This window comes from Somniosus microcephalus, chromosome 22 (assembly GCF_052327205.1).
Source record: "Somniosus microcephalus isolate GS21.2 chromosome 22, FLI_Smic_1.0, whole genome shotgun sequence".
NCBI lineage: Eukaryota > Metazoa > Chordata > Chondrichthyes > Squaliformes > Somniosidae > Somniosus > Somniosus microcephalus.
Window position 1 is genome coordinate 51,657,412 of NC_141008.1, and position 18,268 is coordinate 51,675,679.

The 18,268-nt window shown below is 44.8% G+C and overlaps 1 protein-coding gene across 2 annotated transcripts in view; it reads right to left on the minus strand.

The window, feature by feature from the left end:
* Positions 1-18,268, minus strand: part of rps6kb1a (ribosomal protein S6 kinase B1a) — a 74,701-nt gene that overhangs the window by 40,202 nt on the left and 16,231 nt on the right. The window contains exons 2-6 of one of the 2 annotated variants that reach the window (XM_085964708.1): positions 17,767-17,810; positions 16,213-16,333; positions 8,462-8,530; positions 5,616-5,763; positions 1,684-1,741 (exon numbers count right to left, since the gene is read on the minus strand). In XM_085964708.1, coding sequence (XP_085820834.1) covers positions 1,684-1,741; positions 5,616-5,763; positions 8,462-8,530; positions 16,213-16,333; positions 17,767-17,810 — 440 coding nt within the window. The remainder of the gene's footprint in view (positions 1-1,683; positions 1,742-5,615; positions 5,764-8,461; positions 8,531-16,212; positions 16,334-17,766; positions 17,811-18,268) is intronic. The other variant, XM_085964709.1, reaches the window with a different exon arrangement.

An 18,268-nucleotide genomic window follows, 5' to 3' on the forward strand; every position in this document is an offset into this window, starting at 1 on the left:
ACCCCATCTCAAAAATGTAGGTAAAAAAGCTCTACGCCCAAATACAGCAGACTTTCCTTAATCACAGTGGAGTCCTACCTGAGTTGCCTACCCAATGAACTAGCTGAGCCAAGAGCTCGCTCTTAATCAGGCAAGTGCCATTTGAGCAAAAACTTATTTTTTGCGATTTTCTTTTTACATAGAATTAGAGGTTTTTGTTAGGTAAGTGTTTGGAGCTACGATGGGTAAATGGAATTGAGGTACAGATCAGCCATGATCTAATCGAAAGGCTCGAGGAACTGAATGGCCTATTCCTGTTCCAAGCAGAGAAATAGACCATTCGGTCCAAATTGGTCTATGCCGGTGTTTGCACTCCACACAAGCCTCCTCCCACTCCAATGACCTCTTCCCACCCTGCCCCCCAATCTTTTTATTCCCTTCTCTTTCATGTTTGCATCAAGCCTCCCCTTAAATGCATCAATGCTATCTGCTCCAACCACTCCATGTGGCAGTCAGTTCCAAATTCTTAAATTTTGAGTGATTTTAAAAATTCAAAATGGCAATCATTAAGTGTACAAGTGTAAAAAAAACAAACAAAACCTTACAACAGCCTGAAGATATCTCAAACAATGTTCCCTTTAAGTTGTGCGGCTGTGAAGCGCTCCAGGGGTCCGGCACAGCCGGTGAGCTGGCTTTTAAATTGGAAAAACTGCGCATGCGCGAGCTTTTGCATGGGCTGTGCAGCCCGTTAAAAGGGGCTGCGTGGCCCAAAGTTTTTTTTTTTTTACTGGGAACATTGGTCTCAAAGTGTTTCAATTTTTTGCTAGGCAAAGTGGGTTAAATTACTGGAGACCAACACCATGATCCAACAGCGAAACGCTTTACTTTTCAGACGCGTTTTGTTTTGGCGATGCTTTCAACTGGTGGATTTAGTCAAACTTGAAATCAATCTCCATAACCACAAAAGTGCAATGCAAATCTCACACCCACCAGATTCAACCATTGCAACTTCACATCTGCAGCCTTTTCTCGTGCAGAACTGACTCATGAGGGCTTCCACTTCCTACAGTCGACAGCTCCGTTTACACAAGCAGCCTCCGATCCGAATCATCAGCTGGGCCCCCATTGAGAAAACAACTGAACCAAGTCTTCCCAATCAGTCAGTCAGATTGAAAAGGAAGCTGGGCTCACTTCCAATTGACACCTCACTGAAACGCTTTACTTCAAATGTGTTTTGCTTGGAAATCAGATTAACTGCAGACCACATCCTTCATGGGTTTATCACCAGTAAAGGCAGTAGTCGTGTCAAATGTCCAAATTGAATCCAGATGCAGACAGTTCACTCATCTATGGACTCCCCCACAGGATGTTTCCACTTGTGAGGGAGTCCAAAACTAGGGGGTCATAAATATAAGACAGTCACTAATAAATCTACTGGGGAATTCAGGAGAAACTTCTTTACCCAAAGAGTGGTTAGAATGTGGAACTCGCAACCACAGGGAGTAGTCAAGGCGAATAGCATAGATGCATTTAAGGAGAAGCTAGATAAATACATGAGGGGGGGCAGGAATAGGATATGGTGATAGTGTGAGAGGAAGTAGGGTGGGAGAAGGCTTGTGGAGCATAAACACCGGCACAGACCAGTTGGGCCGAATGGCCTGTTTCTACACTATGTAATTCTAGTGTAGACAATGCTCTACTTACCAAGCGGTGTCTTCCATAAAGATTCCTTCCCTTTCCAGCTGCATAAAGAGCTCTCCACCTGCAATGGCATAACCAATGAGTGTGAGAGAAAGTAACCAACACGAGCACAGTACCAAAAAAAGGCTGGGGGAACACTTTGCAGTTTGATAATTGTAAAAGAAAACCAGTGACAATGAAAAACTGTCGAGTCAAATTTATTTAGAATCAAGATGCCTTTATTCAACAAAGTAAAGGCACAGCTCACATCCCATCAACTGGTACTACACTCTTAAAATGAAGATTTTAAAACTGCCTCTCCCCCAAGATCCCCAATAGTTCACCGAGTAAATGCACCATTTAGCATGAAACTGTGCCAAACAGATGAGGAAGGTCCCAGGTTCAAAGCCCACTGTGTTGAGTAGGCTAATCTCGGCCATGGCGGCACTACAAGCGGCTTAAGCTGGGCTGGGGATGGAAAGGAGGAGAAAGAAATTCAGCCAGGGCATTAATATTTCACCTCATAAAATTACCATCTTTCAGTGCACTGATATTATAAGAAATATCATGGGGAGATCGATCCACTTAACCTTACTTGAGAAGTGGGGCTAAGAACAGGGATGAGAAAAGGCCATTTAGCTCACAGCTCATCCTTCCAATACATTAATCCTCCCACTTGAATTGTCTTTTTTATGTCGGACTCTCAATATGCTGAGATAGATACATTCCACCCCAAATCTGAACAAGAAATCCACAACTCCACTACAGGATGTAAAACAAGCTACACATGCAACAATGCTTCTGAGAGTCTATTCCAATCAAATTATCGACATGTCTTTCAACTGTTTAATCAACATCACAAACAGATTATCCGCTCATTGTCACATTGCTGTTTGTGGAAGCTTGCTGTGCGCAAATTGGCTGCTGCGTTTCCTACATTACAACAGTGACTACACTTCAAAAGTGCTTCATTGGCTGTAAAGCGTTTTGGGATGTCCCGAGGTCGTGAAAGGCGCTATAGAAATGCAAGTCTTTCTTTAAAGCAGCCCCAGCAATAATCTATCACTGCCACTGGTGCAAAATTCTCTGTGCAACAGGGATTGGCATATTTTGGCATACCATTGCTAATCAAATGCTAATGCTCACAATATTAGCTCCTGATGATGTTCTATATTCAGTAGCAGAACTTAAGATTTACTTCACTAGCTACTCAATAGAGAACATCGAGATTTACATCACTGGCTATCAGCAGGAGTTAGCGTTTAACATGAAAAGCTACTTAAATAGGAGACAGTGCAGCTTTAGTTTTACAGAGCCCCACTGTGAAAGATCAACAAAGAGATACTGTCTCTTAAAACACATACTTGAAATTCCAGTACATCAAAAACAATTCTGTTGTGTCAGAATTGGATTATACACAGAAATATATAGAAGTTGCAATACGGAAACAGGCCATTTGGCCCAACCAGTCCTTGGCTGTTTTCCTACACACAAGCAAACAGATCTAATCACATTTACCCACCTTGTTCCCATATCCCTTCAACCCCTTTGCCTTCATCTACCTATCCAATCTAATTTTGAATGTTGAAGTTTCTGCCTCAATCATTAACCCTCAAAGTGAATTCTATAGCCTCACAACTGTGTAAAGCCATTTCTCCTGCTTTCTGTTCTAAATCTCTTACATTTAATCTCGTGCCTATGTCCCTTCTTTCTTGACTCCCCTCAAACTACTAGAAACAGTTTGCTTCTATCTACCCAGTCCCATCCTTTCATAATTTTAAGCACTTCTATCATTTCGGTCTGTAATCTGCATTATTCTAACAAAAAACTCATTTTTTGAGCCTTTCTTCATATTTGTATCTCCTCATACAAGGCAGCATCCTAATAAATCTGCATTCTACCCTCCCTAAACCTTAAAACCCACCTCTTTGGCCAAGCTTTTAGTCACTACTTCCAATATCTCCTTCATTGGCTTGGTGGCTTTTGTCCAATTATACTTCTGTGAAGCACCTTTAGATGTTTTTTCCTGCATTAAAAGGTGCTATATAAATGCAAGTTGTTATTATTGTAAAGCCTCAACATCAATGCTCCTGCAATTTCTTTTTGGGTGCATGGCCCATTCACAAATTCGCACATGCGCAAACTTTATCAGAAAAGCTGGTCCCGGGCTGCATGGGACCAGCAGAGCACTGCACAGCTTATAGGGAACGTTGCTCAGCATCCTTCCTACAGTGTGGAGCACACTATTGCACAGTACTGAGGTGTTATGAAGGTTTTATACAGGCTCATCATTAGCTCTTGGCTTTTATATCCTATACCTCTTCTGATAAAACCTAGAATTCCATTAGCTTTCTTAAGCAGGCTCATCAACCGGAGGTGCTGCCTTTAATGTCCTGTGAACTTCTACGCCCAATTCCCTCTGCTCTTCCACAGCGCCGAGCCTACTTCCATTTAGAGTATAATTACTGCTTTTGTTTTTAACTGGAATACATCAACTCACACTTATTGACGCTGAATTCCATCTGCCAATTTTTTAGCTCAATCCCCCATCTGATCAATCTCCTATTGCAGCATCATTTGGTTTTTCTTAAGAATCAACTATACGTGCTATTTTGGTATCATCTGCAAATTTCAGCAGCACTCGCTCTGGGCTTGTGTCTACATCATTGATATACACAGCGAACAGGCGTGGCCACAGAACTGAATCTTGTAGGATACCGCTACCCACTTCCAATTTTTGAAAAACTATCCTCAACTTCTACTGTTTTCTCCTTGCTAACCGATTTTTAATTCAGTTTGCTATCCTCGCCCAATTTCATATCCTTTAATCTTGTGCTTGTCAAAGGCTTTCCTAAGATTCTGTACACTACATCTACTGCATTTCTCCATCTACCATGTCTGTTACCGACAGTTGGATCTTTAACCTAGTCATATTGTGGTCATTACTCCCAAGGTGCTCAACCGCCTGATCTATTTGATTACTTATAATTAGATAAAAAGTAACACCTCTACCCTTGTAGGGCTACCAAGATATTGCTTGAGAAAGGAGTCTTGTACACATTTTAGGAATTCAATTTCCTTTTCTCCATTTACTCCCCCTGCATCACAATCGATGTGGACAATTTAAAGGTCCCAGAACAATTTTCTTATTCCTACTCAGCTCTTTGACTGCAGATTTCCTCTTCCATATCTTTCCCACATTTTGGAGGCCTATAATACACCCGTACTAATGTAATGAGGCCTTTTTTCTCTTGGAGCTCCAACCATACACTCATTGTCTGTACCCCTTCCTCGTCTACCTCAACCCCCTCAACAACATGTTTTACCAATATTGCTGCTCCCTGCCTCCTTTCTTATTTTTTTCTATCTTTCCTAAATATATCTTAATGTGTTTATTTTAAAACAGGATTCAAAGAGGTGGCCACTGAAAATAGCCTGTTTTTTAAAAAATATCTCTAGATATTTTTCAGAAGCAAAGAGCAACTCAATTATGACTAACAAAGTCCTTAAAAATTCTCTGGCGACCAATGCAGTGGTGCAATACATCGGATCACTAATGCAGAGTTGCAGTGCAGTGAAGGTTACAGGCAATGTTTCCTCCAATTTGTTTTTGGGTGCACGGTCCCCTTTAACGGGTTGCGAGGCCCATTCAAGTTTCCGCGCATGCAAGGTTTTCCATTTAAAAGCCGGTGAGCGGCCTGCATGGGACCTCCAGAGCGGTGCGTGGCCGCACAGCTCAATGGGAACATTGGTTACAGGTGTGATCCATCAATCTAAAAGCCTGCTGTTGAGGAGAAAAGCCGCAGGGGAGACTTTTGCCAGTGCGCGCTTCTTAGCAGCTTGCGCAGAGTGACATTTGTACGGTCCTGGGAGCAAGCCATCCATCTGTTTCCAGGCTTGGGAGGATAATAAGTGATTAATACCCTCACTAAAAAAAAAAATGTTCTGGTACTGACCACTGAGATACTCAAGGATGAGGTAGAGTTTGCCCCCAGTCTGGAAAGCATACATCAAGTCCACAATGAATGGATGCTTCACGTCCTCCAAGATACTGCGCTCTGCTTTAGTATGGGCCGTGTCCTTTGCGTTACGAACAATCATTGCCTGTCAAAGCATAATAAAAATTACTTGCTGCCACAGACTGCATGACTACTTAATACTGTTCAATTCAAATCACTGCCCTGGAAAGGGGACTGGATGTATAATTGATTGGATCACAGCAGCTTCCGATCAGGGTTTAAATCCTGGGTTTAAATCCAGCCAAATTTGACAAGATTAAAGTCTCCCCTCTGCCAGCTGGAAGGTTTTAAGTTAAATGTGTCTGGACAGTCTCAATTCAGTTGCTAATAAATTGACAGCAAAAAGCTGTCCAATAAATTGCAGTGCCAGTCAGAGAAGTCATAAGGTAACTGCCATGGCATGTGGAAATGAGTGACTGGCACAGTAGGGGCACTTTTTTATTTTGAGGTTGGGATTAGGCCACAGTGTTTCAGCGGCGTACAAGCAGTTTCATGCTGCACACAGCCTGTACAGTACTTGCTGCTGTCGGTACAGAAAGCAGAAAAATTGCTTTGTTTTCCAGCACTGGAATCCATCACCGACTAGCGTAAAATTCAGATCACTTCAATGCAGTAAAAAAAATGAAAATCCCAGAGTTTGGGGGGGGGGGGGGGGGGGGTGGGGGGGTGAAATAGATATCGCAGGGCAAGTCACCCCACAGCATCTGTCCACAAAGATTAGTGTGCAGTGTAAACCTCAGGAAAAAGGAAACAAAAACAAATGAAAAATATCAAGTTCAACACGGCAATGAGGATAGAATCCATTTATTTACATTCTTCTGTGTTCTTCTCAGCAGGACCAGTCAATTCCAGCCCTCTCCATAAATGTCACCAGTGTGCACCATAACTGACAGGCAAGAGTGCCACGCTTAAAGTAAGCCAGTATAACAGAGCTTCCCTCTTGCGAGGGAGCATGCTCAAGCTCCCCCAACAGTGTAGTGGTTAAGTGCACGAATCAGTTTGCTGAACCAAACAGATCGGTAAAATACTACATTTGATCCCTGATCTGCACTAAATTAGCTGAGCGCAGCCAGCGCGTATACAGAGTTCCTGGACTACAAAAGGGGCAAACAAACAGGCCAGGGCTCCTGCTCGTGATTGCTGTACAGCAGCCCTTGCTGAAAAGTGCACGTGTCTAGACAATGGGCGAGGAGAGGATCAGGCTTAGCAGCGACATGCCCCATGACCTAATGCTCTCTGTCAAGCCTCACAAATGATGAATTACTTAGATGAAGTACTGAAATACGACCAGTAACTGTGAAACCCAAACCCAGTTTGTCAGCAGTTTTAAGGTAGATGGGGAGAAAAATGTGGAAGTAACATTTAAAAAAAAAAAATTATTTATAAAAAGGACAACTATTTTTTTTCCACATGGCACTTTCATCTCCAGGATGCTGCTATCATAGGAACAGAAGTAGACCATTCAGCCCCTCGTGCCTACTCCACCATGGCTGATCTATACCTCAACTTCATTTAGTTGCCTACGCTCCATATTCCTTGATACTCTTACCTAATAAAAATGTCAACTATCCTTTGTGTGGAAAAAGTGCTTCTTGATTTAATTCCTGACTAGCCTAGCTTTAATATGAAGATTGTGCCCTTCCCCCACCAGAGGAATGAGCTTCTCTATCTACTCGATCGAATCCTTTTTTAAAATAATTTTAAGCATCTCAATTAGATCACCCTTCAACCTTCTGAACTCAAGGGAATGCAAGCCAAGTTTACGCAACCTGTCCTCATAACAGAACCCTTTAAGCCCTGGTTTCAATCTGGTGAATCTGCGCTATAACCCCGTGCCCCGCCCCAACGTCCTTCCTAAGGTGTGGTGCCCAAAACTGAATGCAGTATGACTCTCCTTTGTATTTTAGTCCCCGTGAGATACAGGCCAACATCCCATTAGCCTATCTGATTATTTTTTTGTACCTGCACACCAGCTATTAGTGATTTGTATCACTACCTGGACCCCCAAATCTTTCTGCTCTTCCAAAGTTCTTAGTCTCTCACCATTTAGAAAATATTCCAATTCGTCCTTCTTGGATCCAAATTAGATTATCTCTCACATTCTCTCTCTTTCTCCCCCCCCCCCCCCCCCACACACACACACAATGAACTCCATCTGTCACGATCTGGGCCACTCACTTAATCTGTCTATGTCCTTTAAGAACTTCTTGCTTCCCATCTACACCAACTTACTGTGCCTAGCAACAGAGCTATTTAAACTGGCAGATTCTAATGTTAGATTCAAAAAGGCCATTTCTCATCCACAAAGCAGAAGCAGCTAGTACAGCAGATTTTCCTCTTTGGGTGACTCTAGTTACAAGTAACTTCAGGGTGAATCTACAAGTGCTCACTGAGCTTCCTGCACATTTTTTGACATAATCTTGTAGGAAGCCACTGTGACTATTTTTGGAAACATTATTTTTAGCTAACCTTTATAACAGATTAGTCTAGGGCAGCACTGACGTTCAAGATGGAGTATACAGTGCAGATTTAATTTGATAAGTCACGAATATCAGTCATTTAAAAAAATTATATCTTGAGCACCCCTTAAAAAAACTACATTGCTTCAATGCAGGAAACAAGTCCTGGATTTATAACGGAGACAAGTTTGAACCCACATCTCAGGCATTAATCACAGAAATTGTGTGCGAAAAAAATGGTATCTGTGAAGAAATAAAAATGAGCAATGATTCTGGGTTTAGGGCACCGAGAGTTGGATACAATTTAAAGATTACACACATTACCTTCTTTAGCACTTTCATGGCAAATATCTTTCCAGTATAAGCACCTGATACTTTCCTTACTTGGAAAACCTGTAAACAAAATAAAAATGTTTCTTACTTTACTTCTGAAAAAGCACATCGAATCCAGAACAGAATGCCAAAGTATCAAATCAATTCCCATTACACAGAAGTCCTGATTTCAGCAGACACGAGAGAAAGCAAGTGTGTGGGAGAGGAAAGGACTACTTTTATTTTCAAGTACTTTTATCTACTTGAAGTATAACAAAATTCCAACAGGAAACATTTTCAAGTTAAAACTACTTTAGATCTCCAAACTCACCTGATTGCAGCCCAACTGGTGTTGGTGCACAGCTCTATGGGATCTAACAGATTACTTTATTTATTCATTCATGGGATGTGGGCATCGTTGGCAAGGCCAGCATTTAATGCTCATCCCTAATTGCCCTCGAGAAGGTGGTAGTGAGCTGCCATCTTGAACTACTGCAGTCTGTGTGGTGAAAGTACTCCCACAGTGCTGTTAGGGAGGGAGTTCCAGGATTTTTACCCAGCGACGGTGAAGGAACGGCGATATATTTCCAAGTCAGGATGGTGTGTGACTTGGAGGGGAACTTGGAGGTGGTGGTGTTCCCATGTGCCTGCTGCCCTTGTCCTTCTAGGTGGAAGAGGTCGCGGGTTTGGGAGGTGCTGTCGAAGAAGCCTTGGAGTTGCTGCAGTGCATCTTGTAGATGGTACACACTGCAGCCACAGTGCGCCGGTGGTGGAGGGAGTGAATGTTTAAGGTGGTGGACAGGTTGCTAATCAAGCGAGCTGCTTTGTCCTGAATGGTGTCGAGCTTCTAGAGTGTTGTTGGATTTGCACTCATCCAGGCAAGTGGAGAGTATTCCATCACACTCCAAAAGATGAGACACTCACCGCAGAGTACCCAGCCTCTTGACCTGCTCTTGTAACCACAGTATTTATGCGGCTGGTCCAGTTAAGTTTCTGGTCAATAGTGATCCCAGGATGTTGATGCTGGGGGATTAGACGATGGTAATGCCACTGACTGTCATGGGGAGGTGGATAGACTCTCTCTTGTTGGAGATGGTTATTGCCTGGCACTTGTGTGGTATGAATGTTACTTGCCACTTATCAGCCCAAGCCTGGATGTTGTCCAGGTCTTGCTGCATGCAGGCACGGACTGCTTCATTATCTGAGGAATGCAAATGGAACTGAACACTGCAATCATCAATAAACATCCCCACTTCTAGCTTTATGATGGAAGGAAGGTGATTGATGAAGCAGCTGAAGATGGTTGGGCCTAGGATACTGCCCTGAGGAACTCCTGCAGCGATGTCCTGGGGCTGAGATGGTTGACCTCCAACAACCACAACTATCTTCCTTTGTGCTAGGTATGACTCCAGCCACTGGAGAGTTTCCCCCCTGATCTCCATTGACTTAAATTTTACTAGGGCGCCTTGAAGCCACACTCAGTTAAATGCTGCCTTGATGTCAAGGGCAGTCACTCTCACCTCACCTCTGGAATTCAGCTCTTTTGTTCATGTTTGGACAAAGGCTGTAATGAGGTCTGGAGCCGAGTGGTCCTGGCAGAACCCAAGCTGAGCATGGTATTAGTGAGTAAGTGTCGCTTGATAGCACTGTTGACAACACCTTCCATCACTTTGCTGATGATTGAGAGCAGGCTGATGAGAGGCCATCAAGCCTGAAAACTTCTGCACTGGCAGAGTGGTTCTGCGCACCCGCCTGGTGCTGAAGTTTCATGCTCAGATGTTTCCTGCTCATCAACCGGCACCGCAAAAAGGATCTGCGCTTGTGCCCAAGTTCCTCTCTGACCAGGCCTGCAACTGATGCAAGGGTAACACAACTCTTTGACGAGTTTGAATGCACAGAATGATAGCTCAAAAGCAGAACATTTGTTACCGGTCCCTGGTTAGTGCTGATTTCAGCTGGGGTGCTACAAATGGTCTATTCGGTGACCTGTGATGGATGGAAAACATATGTATGGACATCAGGCGCTCGGCTATGATGCTCCTCAAAGAAAAAAAGTCCAATGTGCTCAATTAAATAGCTTGCCGACACTGCCTAGGCTCACACATGACGAAAAATCACTTGATTGAAGTACCAGAAGGTGACACTGCAACAAGCCAGGGGAGACATGTCTCCTAAAATGTATACTCCACATTAAAACTAACTAATTCGGGAAGAAAAGTACTCACTTTCGAAGTACCCAGCACACCCTTTTCCTCCTATGATGTATTTCCCCAATTGCTGAGAGTCAGGGCAGGAGATACTCACAATTTACTCTCTGATTTCGTATTGAGATTTACATCAGAAGTTTTAATTTCATCAAATACATTTTAGTATAAAAACATTGTTAAAATAATTTCAACATATTATGCTTGAGCTATTTCAGAATAAATCATTACTCCAGAAATATTTTCTAAATGTTCCATTAATATCTGTTGAGTACTGGACTCAAACTGGGCTTTAATCTACACTTTAAGAGCACAGAGATGCATTTACTTTTCTGACTACAGGGCCCATATATATTACACTAAATTAGTTTAGACTCGTTATTTTACACATGTGAATTGAGGCATCGTTCACAGCCATTATATTTACCGCTCCAAATTACTTTTTTCTTCTTGTAACATACAAGGTGAGGTTACTCAGTCCCAGAACCCAGCTACCGCTGCTCTTTAATGGTCACCAGGTGTGGTCTGAGGGCAGCCTGGGTTAACGGGCTCCTCATCATCCCATTCATCTCCTGTGGAACACCTGGTCTGTGCTCAGCACCGCCAATGACAGAGCTAAGATAGTGTGTGCAATACAGGGCATCAGGGCTGCTACACCTTTATTGTGCAGCTCTTCTTTAAAATTGAAGAGAATTCATTACAAAGCATATAACAAGAGAATTTCCACATATGATCACTTTATACGAAATTGCCCCAGATTTCCAGGGATTCCGTTTACTGTACACATGGCATTTCAATGTTGTCGCTCCTGTTAGGTTTCTCAATGTGTCCACTAATCATAGAATGGTCACAGCACAGGAGGCAGCAATTCGGCCCGTCCAGCTCTCTGCAGGAGCACTTCAGCTAGTCCCCCTCCCCCGCCCTTCCTCCGTAGCCCTGCAATTTTTTTTCCTTCAGGTACTTATCCAATTCCCTTTTGAAAGCCATTTCACGCATTGCACTCCAGATCCTAACCACGCACTGTGTAAAAAAGCTTTTCCTCATGTCGCCTTTGGTTCTTCTGCCAATCACCTTAAATCTGTGCCCTCTGGTTCTCGACCCTTCTGCCAATGGGAACAGTTTCTCTCCGTCTACTCTGTCTAGACCCCTAATGATTTTGAACACCTCTATCAAATCTCCTCTCAACCTTCTATGCTCCAAGGAGAACAACCTCAGCTTCTCCAGTCTATCCACGTAACTGAAGTCCCTCATCCCTGGAATCATTCTCGTAAATCTTTTCTGCACCCTCTAAGGCCTTCACATCCTTCCTGAAGTGCGGTGCCCAGAATTGGACACAATACTCCAGTTGAGGCCGAACCAGTGTTTTATAAAGGTTCATCATAACTTCCTTGCTCTTGTACTCTATGCCTCTATTTATGAAGCCCAGTATCCCATATACTTTTTTAACCGCTTTCTCAACATGCCCTACCACCTTCAACGATTTGTGCACATATACCCCCAGGTCTCTCTGTTCAGGCACCCCCTTTAGGATTGTACCCTTTAGTTTATATTGCCCGTCCTCGTTTTTCCCACCAAAATGCATCACCTTGCACCTTTCTGTGTTAAATTTCATCTGCCACGTGTCCGCCCATTCCACCTGCCTGCCCATCACTATCCTCCTCACTTTTGTGTCATCTGAAAATTTTGAGATTGTGCCCTGTACACCCAAGTCTAAGTCATTAATATACATCAAGAAAAGCAGTGGTCCCAGAACCGACCCCGAGGAACCCTACTGTATACCTTCCTCCAGTCCGATAAACAACCAACCGTTCACCACTACTCTGTTTCCTGTCACTTAGCCAATTTCGTATCCATGCTGCCACTGAAACATCTAAATACACAGCATTCAGGAAAGGTGAAAAAAGGTTAACTGACTGAACTGTTGAAACACGGCCTTGCATAAAGCCTTTTTCATTAAAAAAACAGCTAGGTTAAGCTTTAAGATAGACATCACAAGACCATGCATGTGCTCTTTTAAGTGAAAAGGCGATACTGATAATCAACTTGGTGATGGTGTTTAAAATCATGAAAGATTTAGATAGAGTAAATAAAGAGAAACCGTTTCCAATGGCTGAAGGGTCTATAACCAGAGAACACAGATTTAAGGTGATTGGCAAAAGAACCAGAGACGACATGAGGAAAAACTATTTTACACAGCGAGTGGTTAGGATTTGGAATGCACCGCCTGATAGGATGGTGGATACAGATTCAATAGGAGCCTTCAAAAGCGAATTGGATAAATACTTGAAGGAGAAAAAATTGCGGGGATCTGGGGAAAGAGCAGGGGGAGTGGGACTGACTGGATTGCTCTTCGAAAGAGCCGGCGCAGACTCGATGGGCCAAACGGCCTCCTTCTGTGCTGTACTAATCTATGATTGTTAGGAATGTGCCTCGGCAGAGATAAAAACACTGAAATGAAAACCCAAAACAACTTTTATTTAGTACACAGTGCACTCCTCTGGTATCTCATCCCCAGCATTCCCTACTGTCTGAACCAAGTAGGTGTCCTTCACATACAAGCAGAGATGAAGCATGCCGGCAGGCTGTTCAATTCTGTGAAAGCATGCCTTCACCCAGCACCTGCACATTCGCAAAATATACAGCAATCAGGAGTGGAAACCCTGCTGATTCCACTCCACCCACGAAACTAGGACCAACTGTAATGCTCCCGGTGCCACCTTGGCTAAAACCAGCTAACTCGGCACAGGCCTTGGTTCATACCTTCTTTCCCCTTCTACAAGGCTCAGCACCATACAGGGCTGTGCATTATTATCTATATATATATAAAGCGGCTCTTCTGTCTGTCCCGATGTCTGTCTGTCTGTCCGCCTGGTCTCTATACGTTTGGAAGTTAGAGCGTACCGACACGCGCGTCGCCTCAAAAGAAAGCTTGCGATTCCGGACCGGTCATAGGCGTATTTACGTTTCGGCCGGACAAAAATCCCGCCCGCGGTATCCCAAAAACGTTCAGCGTTCCGCTCATTAGCATCTCATTAGCGATCGTGTGACGTCGAGGTCTTCCTACAGTTGAGTGTCGAGTGACTCGACGATTGACCAATCCTACGCTTCGGTGACCTGACCGGTCGACCAATCGGTGCGTGTGTGGGCGGGCCTTATCCTTCTGAACCGAGGTGAGTGGCCGCCATCTTGATTTTCCATGATTTTTCCCCCCACACTTTCTGTGTGTTAGGGAACTAAGGTAAATATTTCAATGATGTGTTAGGCAATTAATTAACAATTTATTTGAGTTTTATATTGTGTTTAGCAACGCCCCCCCCCCCCCCCCCCCCCCCCACCCTCGCGCAGGGGGGACTCGGGGCCTGAAGCTGAAAAAATTTCTCTCTCTCTCTCTTCCCTCTCTCTCTCTCTCCTTCTCCTCTTCCCTCTCTCTCCTTCTCCTCTTCCCTCTCTCTCCTTCTCCTCTTCCCTCTCTCTCCTCCTCCTCTTCCCTCTCTCTCCTCCTCCTCTTCCCTCTCTCTCCTCCTCCTCTTCCCTCTCTGTCTCTCTCTACTTCCCCCTCTCAGGTGTCGCGGACGGAGTGCGGGCGCGCCGCCCGAAGTTTCCCGCTCGCTAACGGCCTTGCCGGCTCCCGCGGGCTGCCCGCACGCGCCGCCCGCCCGCACGCAGCGGCCGTCCATCAGCCGCGCGATACGCGGGGGACCTCAGCAACGGCACCGGACCTCAGGCGCTAGGCAGGGGGAGGGGCCGGAGAGGGACAGAGGGGAGTGGGGGAGCAGGGGAGGAGGGAGAGGGATAGGACAGGGAGAGGACATGACAGGGAGAGGGGGGACACACAGGGGCAGGGAGACCAAACGCCCCAAAATTGCCCTCGCAACGCGGGGCTCGCTAGGCAGGGGGAGGGGCCGGAGAGAGGGACAGAGGGGAGTGGGGGAGGGAGGGGGGGGGGGGGGAGGGAGGGGAGAGGAGGGGAGGGGAGGGGGGGGGAGAGAGGGAGGGAGAGGGAGGGAGGGGGGGGAGGGGAGGGAGAGAGGGGAGGGGAGGGGGGAGGGAGGGAGAGAGGGGAGGGAGGGAGAGAGGGGGGAGGGGAGGGAGGGGAAGAGGGGAGGGAGGGAGAGAGGGGAGGGGAGGGAGAGAGGGGAGGGGAGGGAGAGAGGGGAGGGAGGGATAGGACAGGGAGAGGACATGACAGGGAGAGGGGGGACACACAGGGGCAGGGAGACCAAACGCCCCAAAATTGCCCTCGCGCCCCAAAATTGCCCTCGCAACGCGGGGCTCCCCAGCTAGTACTTAATATAAGCCATTGGGGAGCTTCCTGTGCCTTTTTCATTCACCAAACTACAGTACACTCTTTCCAATTAAAATAAAACCATGCTGGCGTTTACAGATTCCCTTTGTATTTAAGCCAACAGTGTGACGCCATGTCATGATAGGAGACTAATGATCAAGGTCAGTGGAAATTTTGTATTTTTGAGCTTTCTACAGATTCTATTGAAATCTACAAAAACACAGTATGAAAATCACAATTTTAGAGTTTGCAGTGTTAAAAATTCACCTAGCAAATTTAAAAGGACAAAGGTCCAGCATTTGCAGTGGATTAATAAACTGTCCTTTCACTCCACAAAGATAAAAGGACCAAGGGACTGGATGGGGCAGTGGGTTACCACACCGTCCTTTCATCTCTGCAATGGGAGTTCAAATCCAGCCCAGATAGTTACAAAAGAAAGTCTCCTCTCTGTCAGCCGCAGGTGAAATGAATTGAACATGGTTGGATGCAAGTCTGCAGCACAGAAATGCCTCCAATTCTGCACTAATTGGTAGCCTCTCCAAGTTCAGAAGAGCTCCAAGGAACATTGTTTCTGGCTTTGCTGGGCCCATGGGGATTCATTTGTGGAACACAACTGTACAACAAAGCTGTACACAGGTAGCACAGATCCAATGACTGACAGTCCCAACGACATGCCTCTCCTCTGCTCTCAAGACAAAGCCACAGATAAACGAGGGAGCACCGCTAATGAAAAGCCAAACCACAGACCTGTCGGATCTGATCTGTCAGATGGGAATAAAATTAATAAACCAAAAGAACCGGCGTGCTTTCTATCCATTTATGGACAGTAAGGATGGAGAAATTCTTTCAGCTTTTGATTATGCAGAATTCACATGATCACTCTGCGAAATAATACTCCCAGCTCTGAATCTAAACATTTGGCAACACTGGCTTAATCTCCCCATCTCACGTTCTAGTTAAAAAAAAACACTAACCAGTCACATCACAGCAAAAAAAAGTCTCAGATACAGCCACCATGACAGTTCTTTACTCTGAAATGGGGTAGGGGGAAAGGAGAGAAGGGAGGAATGAGTTGAACAGAGTGAGAGAGGGGAAATTTTAAGGCAGACGGACTAAGCTGCAAGACAGGCAGGATCAGGAAGCACCGTCCAGCATCAGCAGCAGGGGGAAATAAGAGCCCAATCCATGAGCAATGCCAGCTTAGATCGACCAGCAAGGCATAAAATTCCCCGAGTTTGAATAAACACGGGGAAAAAAATGGAAACAACGCTTACCTTCCCATAACCACCTTTGCCCAGCACACGCAGCAGCTCAAAGCATTCTGGTCGGATCTTTTCTGGACCCCGATTCACATTATTTTCAGAGATTTCAAATTTTTCACAGTGCTCCATATCCCTGCAAACCAGAAGAAAATATCCTTCAGATCACTCCACTATAGAAACTAAACTGGTAATGCTCGTAAAGATAATTCAGAGAAATAAAACATGCTCAAGGCCTTGCAAGAGGAGGTAAGTAAGTAGGAGAAAAGAGTACTTTCAATGTACAAGTGCTCCAGTGTTTTTTTCTGCTCAAAGTCAACCATCCTCTTCAATTTTACGGTAGCATAGTGATTATGTTACTGGACTAATGATCCAGAGACGAGAGTTCAAATCCCACCATGGCAGCTGGGGAATTTAAATTAAATTACTAAATAAATCGGGAATAAAAAAAACTAGCATCAGTAATGGTGACCTTGAAACCACCGGATTGCCGTAAAAACCCATCTGGTTCACTAATGTCCTTTAGGGAAGAAAATCTGCCGTCCTTATCCGTTCTGGCCTATATGTGACTCCAGACCCACAGCAATGCGGTTGACTCCTAACTGCCCTTTGAAATGGCCTAGCAAGCCACGTATTCAAGAAGGCAGCTCGCCACCACCATCTCGAGGGCAATAAATGCTGGCCTTGCCAGCGACGTCCACATCCCGTGAATGACCAATAAAAAAAAATGTCCTCTCCTTCAGGTGATTATTCTTGTACAATTCCCCAGATGTCATCAGCTCCCTGGTACTTCAACCAAGTAGCCATTCTTGTGTGAGCTCAGTGAGTGTTGGCGGGTTAGTCCAACACAAGGAAAAGAGTCCGAGCTGAGCCCAACCAGTTCTGCACCAATGTCAACATGCACTTTATCAGCAGTCAACAAAACAAGAACTTTTGCTGCTCCCCCACCACCCAGTCCAAAAGGTACGGAGGCCAATTTATTATTTTATTCATTCACGGGATGTGGGCGTCGCTGGCAAGGCCAGCATTTATTGCCCATCCCCAATTGCCCTTGAGGTGGTGATGTTGAGCCACCATTTCAGAGGGCAGTTGAGAGTCAACCACATTGCTGTGGGTCTGGAGTCACATAGGCCAGACCGGGTAAGGACAGCAGATTTCCTTCCCAAAAGGACATTAGTGAACCAGATGGGGTTTTACAACAATCCAGTAGTTTCATGGTCACCATTACTGATACTAGCTTTTTATTCCAGATTTATTTAATTAACCAAATTTAAATTCCCCAGCTGCCGTGGTGGGATTTGAACTCATGTCTCACTAGTCCAGGCCTGGATGCCTAGTCCAGTAACATAACCACTATGCTACCGTTCCCGATTGTTGACCCCTTTGTCTAGCAATGATGCCGGGTATTTGTGGCTGGAGGGAACACGTTTTAAGACTCTTCCAGGTGTTTGCATTACTAGCGACTGGGGAGGTCAGCGCACAAAGCTGCATCGCCTAATAGATTAACTTGCCCTTTTCGTATGTTCCCTATTTTCATGCAAGCTTAAAAAAAGCAAAACCCTAACTCACAATTCAAAAGGAACTCCATGCTCCATGCAGTCACTGTACTGCACCTGGAAAACAATAGATTCATTAGTACAATCGCAACATAGGTGCAGTATTTTGTACAGTTTCTGTAATTTACTAATATCTAACATTAAAAATAGTACCAGGCACACACAGCATTAGTTTATTTTCAGAAATCCCAAGAAATTTGCACCAAATAAAAGTAATCTTTTAGCAGCTGCATGGTTATCACTCTCCCCTCCCCCTCCCAAATCCTGGTACTAAACCATTCCCCAATTATTTTGTGGGTTGGATATATTTCTTAAGGCTAAAGGGATCAAGGGATATGGGGAGAAAGCAGGGACCGGGTACTGATTTTGGATGATCAGCCATGATCGCATTGAATGGCGGAGCAGGCTCGAGGGGCCGAATGGCCTACTCCTGCTCCTAGTTGCTATGGGTCCTACCTTTCTGATTCTTCACTGTTCGGGTTTATTGAATCCTTTCCCTAATCTTCTTTATCTCT